We start from the raw sequence: 11,927 nt of genomic DNA, 5'->3' as shown, positions 1-11,927 counted from the left end.
TTTAGTCCCTTCCCCATCCCCTTGCCATCCGAGTTTCTGGTAGAGCAGTACAAGCGAGGATTCAGTAATCTTTGCCCCACACACTTTGAACATTAGAGATCCTGCACACAAATCACACAAATCTTACTTAGCTGTCGTTAAGGTATGAACATAGGTCATAGAGGGTAAACTAATGCTGGGAGGAAGAGAGCTCTTCCTCGCTCAGCATCCATCCGGCTGTTCTGTGAGTGCTAGTGTCTTCTGGGGGTGGAAGCAGGGTGCGTGTTTATGCACATGTGTGTGTGGATATGTGTAGGTGCATGTAGACCTGAGTTGCAATGGGCAGAACAGGGAAGATGCCATTAAACACCAAAGGTTGTTCCAGTTCTACTCAGCCCTCGAGGAGCTTTGGAACAGCAGGGGAGGTACAAGGAGCACCACTTATGCTCTTAGGAGTGAGGGTGAATAGACAAGGGACAGTATACTGAGCAAAAGAGAGGGCCTGCACATGTGTGAAAGCATGTTTGGGGTGCAGGAACTCGATGGCCTCATCTGATGTGTAGTTTAAGCTTGCCATTGGGTGGCTTTATTTTAAACAGGTCCTGGCCAAGTTTTTAACTTTTTCTCTCACTCTCTAGATAAAGGAGGCTCATGATTTCATTTTGATATGCCTTCATAATATTTTTTCTTCTTTTTTATAAAGTAAGTTAGTCTAATTATACAGCAGACTTGTTGATAATGTAATGTGACTGTTCTGAGTATTGGGGATTCCTCTCCCAGCCCTGTCGAATTCGCGTGAGAGGTTTGTCTAGACAAGGAAATATCAGCACAAATTTGACAACCAGCACCATGCATGGAATAATGAGGGAGAGCATATAGGCATTTGGAAGATACCATCTGTACGATGATGGGCTCAAGAACCGTTTTCCACCATAAACCAGTGTGTGTGCAGTGCACAAAATCAGTGTCAGATATCCCAGTTTGGACTAGAAGAGAACAAAGGAAAAAAGAAAGAAGTGGAGGTTAAAAAAGTGAATTAATCCAGAACAAATGCAATTTACAGGACACAGTAAGCTTTGTGAAATATGTGAGCTTTGGGACTAATTGGGGACTGCTGACATGAAACTGTTTTATATAATATAAAGACCCTTACTTTTTTTTAATAATGATTCATTCAAATGGATTTAGGTGAAACACATTTCTTTGGTTTTTTTTTTCTGCAGCAACAATCCTGATAATTTTTGCTACCTCATACATCCTGCCTGGTGGATGTCGTATTTGTGAAAATACGGAGAAAACACTGCAATTCAGTGGAGAGATCCAAGCTTTTATATGCTCTAGTGCTAATCCATCCAGAAACGCCATACTGTGCAAGTTTCTGGCCTTGATAAAACATTTATTGGTAGTAATTTCCCTTTCCCTTGCCTCCCTTCCCCTGCCAGCCCAGCTCCTGCAGAGGCATGGCAGCTTGCACCAAGCTTCCTCCAAACGGGGGGCTGAGATTATAGTGTTATCAAGGGCAGCCTGTTTATAGGCACATCAGTTTTTAAAGTCTGCAGAAACTGCTTGGCATTGAGAGGATCTGACTTATAAAGTAATTTTTCAGACCCATTTTATCTGAATTATCTTATGAACCAACAAAATTAAACCAATAAAAGTCACATATTTTGTGACTTAGTATAATTGTGGAATTTGATAATTCCACAATGTCAGCTTTCTGTTTGTCATTTAGGAGCTCACGTCTTCCCAATTTTCTATTGTTAATGCAGTAATCCCAGTTGTACCATAAGCAGCTGTCAGAGCAGCTGTGGTTCCTTACAGGTGAGCTGTATAGCTGTGCAGATTTTTTTCCCACTGTGTGGTGGTGGATAGCGCACACGTGGCATTTGGAGATACTAATGGAGGAAAGCGTTAGGTCTCTAGTAAACCTGCCTGTGGTCATAGTTGAATAGGGAAGAACGTGTTTTTAGAATAAGTCTTTTTCTTACCTGTACAAATCGAAATTCTCTCCAGTTGACATTGTTGCTAACTGAAGGCAAGGAAGTTATTCCCAGAAGAACAAACAAAAAAAATCCTAAAATCCCCAAAGCCACGTAGGAGTCACTAAGCCAGGCATTAGTGGTGTCGAGTGATTCTGTTTTATTGTTCAGGACCTGAAGAAAAGAAGAGCAGGTATATCTTAGTAACAGCAGTTTTAGGATCACTATGCAGAAAAAAATATCCTTTGAATTAACTAGGAAATAAATCTTATATATTAACTCCCTGAAAATCATCAGATATTTATTTTGAATGCCTTCTCAAAAAGCAAAAGGGGCATTATATTACATACCCGTTCCATGTACCTGTAATTGTGGTGTGTGTTTTATACTTCTGTAGGCCTGCTTTTGAGGACTGCTGTATAATCCTCTGTTGTTATATAAAATCAGAAAGTCAAAATATGTGCCATTTTCAGAGACAAAATATGAGCCATTATTAAAGGTATATCGAGAAATGGGGAAGTGTGTTTCTTTAAATTACTCTTAATGCTTACATTTCCCCCACTTATCTTATTCATATGTAGACTGTTTAGGAGGAGGACTGAAGCCAGAAATCCCCTCAAATCCTCATAATATCAACAAACATTGGATATATCAGGGGTTAAAAGGAACACAGAAACTAGGAAAATAAACCTATTGTAAAGAATACTGGATTGTCCACATGAACTTCTGATGCTCAAGATAGAAAGATAGTATTTGTAACAAGGCTGTAAAAAAATGAAGACATAGGGTAAGGAACAAACGTTACCTGGGAGATGATTCGACTGCTCATTCTCCATCTTACAAAGTAGCGGATTGGGATAACAAGAGTGTACAAAACATGCAGGGAAGCAAATGCCAAGGCTACTAGTCCAAGTTGTTTCCTGGACAGCATCCATTTGTCCAGCCAGTCTGGGAAACGGTGGTATTTCGTACCTCTGTATAACTGAATAATTGCAGCCAGTACACCAGGAAGATAAACCAAGGCTAGAAGGATGAGTGCCAATATCGGGCAGATCCGATTTGGAATGGAAATTGCAATAAAGAATGAAAAGTCTTCATTTTCATAAACATAAGGATAAATCACATTGCGAATCAAACAGTAGAAGAAGAAGAATGCAGCTAGGCCAAAGGACAAAAGTATGGGAAACTTCCACATTGGAAAGAGCCGCAGAGGGTAATTTTCTATTTCCTGAGCAGCCAAGAGGGATCCCTGGTCTAATGGAGTGAGACCCAGTGCACGAACAATATTCATCACCATTTGCTTAGCTTCCATGTCATCTCCACAGACAAATACCTGCAGCCAAAACCAAACAGAAGCTTTATTTAGACAGACCTTAATGACATTCTCCATTGTCATCTTGCCTAGATATGGATCATGAGCACAAGCTTCTTAAGTACTTGTTTTGTTCCCTGTTGGCTCTGATTTATATAGGCAAAAAGTAGCATATAGATACTTTCTTGGCCAACAAGTCCAAAAACAAGGAATATGAAACTTTAAGATTGTTTAAAGTGGCAAAATTTTGCATCTGAAAAGGACAATGGGTAACACACTTAGTACAAGTCTTTACCTAGAAGACTTGACATACTCTTCTGAAGACCTGCAAGCAGTTTGTAAGCACAGGATTTCACAGGAGTAAATAGGAGCAAAACTTTCAATAGGAATGAATAGGAACAAAATTTTCAATTGCTGCTGCAGTGGTCCAAAAGTCCTCCAGGGAACTGGGGACAGAGAATTTTAAAACATGATTGTCTTATCAAAAAAGTAAATATTATTTCTCTTCAAGTCTAGCAAAATAGTGAACAAATAATCTTTTCTGTGTGTGTGCAAGACAGTACTCTTTTGGAACTTTAGAAAGGGGGCAGTTTCTGCTGTCACTGGTATGATGAAGTCTTGTAGACCTGAGGATTGGAAGCCCTTGGGTTTGTAATTTAGCCAAAACCATTTTTCTGACAGCAGAAAGTGGAGCTAGCAATGGTTGAGTAGCTGTCTGATTCTGTTTGCTGTAAAAGAGCACTGTTCCTCGCAGTGCCAGAAAACAGGGTAATAATAAATGGTTTGCCTTCAGGTATGCTGCTGTATTGCTTTCTATGACCAGCTCTGTGCCCGCTGGCTTGTGGTTAGGGAGCTGGTAAAAAGCACACGCTGTTGTTGTGGTAAACTTCTGTGGTGATGAATTCTCATTTAAAAGACTTTCTGAATTTATTCACCTTCCAGCTCACTTCTGTTGGTCATATACATTCTATTGCTGCATTATATCCCTTGCCTCCCTGTTTTTTCTCTCCTAGTTCTATTTTTGCTTTCATATATTCCTCCTGCCTCCTTTCTGTTTAACTTTACAATCCTGGTGAACAAATGATGTAACCCTCATTTCCTCCTGATTTGCTGTCTCTCTTTGTAGCTCTGCTTTCTTTCCTTGCTTCTCTAGTGTCTCCAAACACCTTCCTGAGTTCAGAGGCAAGCTATTGATATTCCTTGTCATGCTGTATTACAAGCGAAAAGTAAATTTAAGCTTACATTTATTTTTAAATGGTTGATTATAGTAAAAATACCATATCAATCCTGTCTGATTTGTATATCCTATGTGTGTTTTGTCTAGCTGTGAAGAAGCTATATAATACTTAACTCTATGGCATAGGAAACCCTGGTTGCTCAGACTTACCTGCCGGCTTGCATCCAGTGTGCCTGACTGCAAGGCCCAGGCTGACACAGTGTTAAAGGCTTTCACAACCTTAGCTCCAGGCACCAGCTGAGCAAGGTACTCTGCATTGGATTCAGGATGCTCGTTTATTTTTAAGTTGTTGCTTACGTCCACCAGGACTTTTCCATGGAGGATTTCTGTTAGTGGTGTAAGGAAGTTGTAATGTTGCCTCTGGATTGCTATAATGATGATAGCAGCTTTCTGTGCTGCCTCTGCATGGCTCAACACCTCTGCACCCTTGGGAATCAGGCTGGATGTCTGTGTGCTCCGGCTTCCAAACACAACAGGATAGCCAGATTGAATCATTTTATGCCCCAGTGCTCTTCCAAAATCTCCAGTTCCAAATATGCACACTGTCTCTCTTTTGTTAGAGGTGTTAGGAGCCAAAGCCATTATGTTGGAAGAATTCTTATTCATCTGTTAAAAAAAAAAAAAAAGTAATAGGAACAAATAAAGCAAAACATCAGTCTCTTGGCAATGAAAGTTTAGCATCCATTCTGGTGATACAAAATAGATACCTGAAAGTTTGTTTGCCTCTTAATATGCTTCTTGCACACTCTTTGAAACAGACAATCTCAGAAGAGTTCTGTACAGTTTTTAAAAAACAGTTCTGATTATTTACCTCTCCGTCTTTTACAGCATCTTCTTTTCCATTCAGTTTATGGATTTTAATATCGAGCTGAACTGTTGCAGTTTTCCTCTCTCAAAGGGAAAGAAAGAGGAAAAAGATACAGGAGCACAAACAGCAAGGGTTGCTCATGTTTTAGAGTGATTTCTGCTTATGCTATATAGAAGCATTGTAGAGGAGTGTGTTTCTAATTGGATTAGAATCTGGAAGGCCTTTTATAAAATACTTGAATAGGAGATATTATAAAAGTTAACTATAAACCTTTCTGTTGTCTTCAGTATTTCCTTAATATGACTAGTCAGTGCTAGTTTATTTTATTATTGTTCTTCAATTTCCTGAAGAATGTCTTCTGAAGCATTTAGTGGAATTGGAACATTTCATGTTGAACATAGATTTTTGATATTTATATATTACTCAATAAAATTCCGTTTGAGGTTTTTATCTATCCTCCTTTATCACTGTACCTGGAAGCTTCGAAGTCTTTAATGTATTATCTATGCCATAGCAGTACGTATGCTCTGTACTTGCAGAGTGAGACCCATGATACAAGTACAGAATCAAAAAGGTCTGCTCCAAAAGTCTTGCAGCAGGTCCACATGCTGTGGTCCTCACTTTACAAAAGGTGAACTCAGACTGGAAACCTTAGGCCACGAGACAAACCTCCAGCAGATCTTGAGATCCCCTTCTCTTGGCCTGGCCAGCGGTTTAGTACTGAAAGCAGCCATTCAGCAGGAGCTCTGATTCAAGACTCACTGCATCACAGGTAAGTGTCCTAATTAAAGCTGTAGGAATAAGTGATTTCTCAATTTTCGGGAAAAAAATGCATGAAATAAGTAGTTCGCTATTATTAGTTAGCTAATGGCTTTGCTACTGCTGATTATTAACACTTTGCTTGCATTATTCTGTGAAGCACCATTCAAAGTGCCATCTGAAAATACTGGGATGATGTTCTTAATTTTCTTTCATGTTTTTCTCTAGCCAGAACAGTTTTTGCTTTTTAAAAACCTGGCACAATTTTAAATTGTTTGGACAAAAACTTGCATTTGCTTGGTTACTAAAATAATCAAGCCTGAACTTTGCCTACACTACATTTCTGTGACCTAGAGTTAAGGACCATAAGTCAAGGATGCACACTTCTTTTTGGCCTGTGTTGTCAGGTGTTAGCTTCACTACCAAGATAGGCAGAGAAATGCTTATCCTAAGACTCATATGTGAAGATTTTGGCTTGAGCAAGCTCTGTATACAGCTAGCCTAGCCCTCAGTTGGCATCAATGTCTGCTTAGCACTGTTCTTGCAGTGAGCTGTGGGAGCCCTGGGATTTAGACAGCTGCCAACAGAGTTTGTTTCTGATCAGTAGGCAAAGGCATCGGCTCAGGCAGAGAAGGGCATGAGGATCTGTGTGCTCGTAGCCTGTGTGGCTCGAGCAGGTCCCATGGGAGGCTTTGCAGGGCAGCAGTGTGTCAACCCCAGATCTCCTGAAATGCAGGCCCAGCTACCCAGCTGGACTCTGTGTACTTTGACAAGTAACACGCTGAGCATGAAAACAGAGCCTCAAAAGAGCATATCTGAATGTCTCCTGCATATTTTTGTGCTCTGACACATGCATACAAATGCAAAGTACTTTGACATATTTAAAAATCATTCCCTGAGGGCTTTATTAATATCCTATGAGGCTCTGATACGACTGAAGTGATTAAATTCCTTTTATGGGATAGTCTGTATTTCAAAAAGAAGAGTTGCATATGTAATATTAATGAATGGTCCAACTCAGTACCTAGTAAGACCCAACCTTCCTTTTGTAATTTTTCTTTTTAACAAAGTAGGCTCCTGTCTAAAAGGAAAAATAAAATTTATTTGTAACATGGGATTGTCCAGTTGAAAATGTCTCTGTTTGCCCTCAAAAAATTATTAAGTTATTGTTGAGTGAGCTATGCAGATCATTCTCCTCTCCAAAGTAAGACTGCAAAACCTCCAAAACTCAAAATGGATGTTGCCAGGTAATATATTTAGTAGATCAATTAATGTTATGTTTTGTTTGAGCTCATGAAAGTATTTAATATAGACATGAATCCAACAGCAAGAAATAAGTCTATAAAAGCGCTTCTGTTTCTCACTGATACTGAACATCTCATTTACTAGTGAGCACTGAAGTCATCTTGCCAGAAAAGAGAAAAAGAGGGAGATGAAAAGAAATATTAATGTAAGGAACATTCTTTTTTTTTTTTCAAAATACAATTTCTTGGAGCACTAAGATGTAAAAGGACTTGTACAAGGCAGTGGATATTATTTCATAGAAAACGAAAGAGAGTTGAAACTGCCTTTAATACTGGAGGTCTAATTTAGTTGAATGCCACTTTTTAACTTTGCCTAAATGAAGCTGAATTTACCTTCTCTTTTAAAGAATTACTTCATAGGGATGCCCATGTTATGATACGATGGTACACTTCATATATTAAAGTGGTCACCAATGAATCTTTGAACAAATTAAATATATTATAAAACTGACATCAGTTCAACAGTGCATCTGCTACTTAATCACATGTAAGACAAGGCAAGTTTGCTTTTAAATCCCAGACCTTCTGGACCACATCTCCTTCCAACAAAGACAGAAATTAACTTAGTTTTCTCCACTGAATCCTTTTTTCCTTCTTCCAGCATGCCTTTGTGCCAGTTGGCTGATGTCAAACTAATGGGAGGTTGCAGGCTTTGTAGTGAACTTCTGGAGGTTACTTCAGGTAGTAGGTTATGAGCACATAGACAATGCATAGATAAATTCTGGCTTTGCTGTGTGAATTTGAAGAAAATGCAGCCTGTGATGGCAGCTGGGTGGGTATAAAGTCAGAACAAGGAAAATGGCCTTGCAGAGACCATGAGCGTGATAATGGCAATTCGAGAGCATAGCAATTTTCCATAAGACAAGGTGTTTTATCATCCTACATCCGTGTGAGAAATGGAAAGCAGAAGTACATTGCAAAGGCCACAGGGCCACCCTGGTGTCTGGGAGCTCAGCCCAAACAGCTGATGGCAGTGGGAGTCTGCTCTGTGCCTATGGGTTATGCTGAGCACTCCCAAAGCGCTAGAGGAAAACAGAAATGGCAGGAAAGAAACATGTTGTAACTATTATTTGTTCTTTTGTATATGTAGCAATACACTTTCTGAGGAAAAGCCATAGAGATTTGTTTCCATGCATTGTATTTTTGCTTATATCCAGACCTCTAACATTAGAGCACCAGTGATGCCTTTTGTCATTTGAAAGATAATCCATTTAAGCTTCTGTAATGATTAACTGTGTTTTTTCTCTTCTGCATTGTTGCTGAATTATCCTATTTTAAGGAAAATGGTGGTAATTTCTGAGTTTACTTGGTCAGTAACGATAAAAAGAGGCACTGAAAATAAAAAGCTAACTGCAAAACTGTTGGTTTTATCCACTACATAAACTGCATAGGGGAACTGAATAAAGGTACGATTCAGCAGTTACATGTAAATACTTTGGTATGTAGGAATTTGAATGAAGTCAGGCACATCATTGCATTGTATAGGGGAAAAAGGAAGAATTTCCTATCAGAAGCAATGCCACAGGTGAAGTACAGTGCCAAAAGCAGAAAGGCAGAGACGGAACTGGGACATAGGCTGTGGTGGATAATGGCATGATAAGAAAGGTATGACATGGAATGGCAGATGAGAGGTCAGTGGAATGATTCCAAAGGTAGAGATACAAGATGAAAGGAGCTGGAAAGAGCAATTTTATTATTTACATTTAAAAAAGAAGGAAACCAAATAACTCTGGTAGTGATCTCAAGAGATAATCTAGTCCATCTCCCTCCCTAAGGCAGGAAGAAATTTATTTAAATGGTGTGTGATGGATGCTTGTCTAACCTGTTTGTAAAGCCTTCCTATGTTGTGGATGCTGAAGTCTTGCTTACTGCTTTCTCAACTATATGATTAGGCAGATTTTCCTACATGTAATCTGCATTTCGTCCTCCACTGTGCTCATAGGTGTCAATTTGCTCCCCTTCTCTTTGCAGCAGCTTTTGTCAGACAGGAAAGGGATTCCTATTTCACCCTTTTCTTCCCTAAAGGAAACAACCCCAGATCTTTGCCTGCTACTCATGCTTCTGAGATTAGAGATATTTCTTATGCCTTTCTTCTGATCTTTCTAGGCTAAACTGCTCCAACTGTTAAAGTTGGGTCTGAAACTGAATACAATACTCTTGCTGAGATCTTACCAGTTAGAAAAGGATTGCTTCATTTGCCTCACAGGCAACACATCATCCTGCTGTCACATTTGCCTTATTCACAACAGCTGATTCATAGTCAGTTTGTGATGCATTAAAGCTATGAGTATTTTAACAAGTAGTGTGTAGCAACAGGAACCAAAATGTGGAGTGGAACAGCTGATGCTGAGCATATGATGTTCACTTTTCTCATGTATCCGATATTTCCACCTTGAGCTAACTTTGTTCTAGTACCACAGCCTGAATGCCCACTAGCAGCTGCAGTGCATTGGGATGCAAATAAAGCATGTCTTCTGGCTCATCTTTCATGGTAAGAATCTAGTCCCATATGCTCCAAGAGGTTTGTGTGGTGTAAAGCAAAGCTTGAAAAGTGGTGATCTGCTTCTATATCTGATCAGAACTGAAATATTAGAGTAAATGCATCTTGTTACTCCCAATCTTTTAATTGGACTGCTCCCACGCACTTGCTCCTCCCTCAATTTCTCTATTTCTTTCTGACTCAGAAATGTCTCATGCACTTGTCCCTGTTGAATAGCACCATAGTTTTTCAAACTGTAGCTTCAATCTGTCAGACAATTTTGATTTCTAAGCCTGTCCTCTAATGTGCTTGCAGCCCTTTTCAACTTTGTCAGATTGTCAGCTTTCATAAGCATAGTGTCTATTCTAGCGTCTATGCCATTTAACAAAATTCTGAAACAGGATTTTTGCCAGGAGAGACCCCCTGTATATCTGCAATAAATGTAGTCTTCCATTTTGACAACGATTAACTGAAAGATTGAAAATGTTTCTTTTGCTAGTTCTGCAGAACCTTACCTTAATTTAGGCTGCATTTTCCTATTACTTTTGAAAATCTTCTCTAACATTTACCATACTACAAACTTCACTCATGTCAAATTGCATAGCATCTGTGATTCACAAGGCCTGTTATCCTGTCATAAAAGGAAATGAGGTTGGTTTGGAATGATTTGTTCTTGATTAATCCATTTGCCTATAACCCATTTCTTTCTTCTATTTGCTTCGTCTGTTTGAGAATTGTATTAAATGGATTGGGCCATAATTCTGCACCTCCTCTTTCTTTTACTTTTCAAGATAGCTGTTGTTCTTGCATTTCCAGTCTTTCAAAACTTTACCTCTTCCACACAGTTCTTAAAAATAGTTATTAATGGCTCTGGAAATGCTTCAGTTATGCCCTGAACAAAATGAAGTAAATTCCATTGCCCTTGCTGATCTCAGGTCATTTAACTCACCTGAGCATGGCCCCATCTCTTTCTTCTGTCACCTAGTGGGAATTTTCAGCTCTTTGCTACTGATGTAAACCCCTTTTGTCATGGTTGACCCTTCCAGTGAAGAAAGAGCAAAATACACATTACGGAGTTGTCTTTCTTGGGATCATTAGTCAATGGCTTTCTCTCAATTGAGTGGTGGATCAGTTCTCTCCTTGATTTTCCTTTAACAGTTTATATTTTTACAGGAATCCTCTTGTTATACTAGATGTACCTTACTAATTACATTTCTTGTTGTGCTGTGTCTTTTCAAATCTTATCAACATATTAGTACTATTCTCCCATGCTTGTCCATAGGCTTTGATTTATATATGTTGTTTGAATTTCAGTTCTTTGTTTCTGAAGAACTCACAGCTCCAGCCACATAGCTGCCTTACTGCAGTCCTCGCTCTGCATAGCACTCTTTGTGTCTCCGCTTTTAACAGTTTCTTTAAGCAGCTGCCAAATCTTCTGACCTAATTTTCTTATCAAATTGTACTTCTTATGGAATATCACCTTCCCACCTTTAGAATCTAATATACTCTGCTTATTATTCTGCTAGGTGGACAAACCAGTTTTTGAGGACTTGATCTCATCTGGTGGCCTGTGATGGCTCCCAGCTATGACAGCTTTTCCTGTCTTATTGTTTTCCAAAAATTTCTAGAGTCTATGTTCTTTTATCTTTTGATTCAGAGCAAAAGCTTAGAAGATGAAGCGGGATAGAAGGACTATGAGAAGATAAATGGTCAGATCATTGACAGGAGTTTGTTCCACAGCCACATAAAATAAAGGTTTATGAGTAAGGAGAGAGTTAATGGGCAACACAGCTCTGATCCAGGTGGGTTATGGTGTTACCTACTATAGGAACTAGTCTCAAGATTTATAACACTGATCCATATATCTTTTTTTTTTAAAGATGATTGATTGTAAAAATTATAATCCCAAAGGTGATCAGTCATAAAGATTAAGGGAGAGTACCTTTAAAAAGTGAAGTATCAAAGGCCTTCTTTCAATGTAAATTAAATATTTTGACTATTTCCTTGTAAGTAACAGCAGGATGTTTTGTGTGTTCACTGACTTTTGGTGTTTAACCCTGGTCGTACAGT

General features: G+C 39.0%; 1 protein-coding gene across 1 annotated transcript in view; it reads right to left on the bottom strand.

Moving 5' to 3' along the window:
• Positions 1 to 451: 451 nt before the first annotated feature.
• STEAP4 (STEAP4 metalloreductase) overlaps positions 452 to 11,927 on the bottom strand; it is a 19,461-nt gene continuing 7,985 nt past the window's right edge. The window contains exons 2-5 of the mRNA XM_057432751.1: positions 4,658 to 5,113; positions 2,764 to 3,291; positions 1,968 to 2,132; positions 452 to 965 (exon numbers count right to left, since the gene is read on the bottom strand). Coding sequence (XP_057288734.1) covers positions 696 to 965; positions 1,968 to 2,132; positions 2,764 to 3,291; positions 4,658 to 5,113 — 1,419 coding nt within the window. The 3' untranslated portion in view covers positions 452 to 695. The remainder of the gene's footprint in view (positions 966 to 1,967; positions 2,133 to 2,763; positions 3,292 to 4,657; positions 5,114 to 11,927) is intronic.

This window comes from Pezoporus wallicus, unplaced genomic scaffold (assembly GCF_028554395.1).
Source record: "Pezoporus wallicus isolate ANWC-B61680 ecotype Strahan unplaced genomic scaffold, APGP_CSIRO_Pwel_v1 scaffold_2584, whole genome shotgun sequence".
NCBI classification, from domain to species: domain Eukaryota; kingdom Metazoa; phylum Chordata; class Aves; order Psittaciformes; family Psittacidae; genus Pezoporus; species Pezoporus wallicus.
This window is presented reverse-complemented; position numbering and strand designations above follow the sequence as displayed.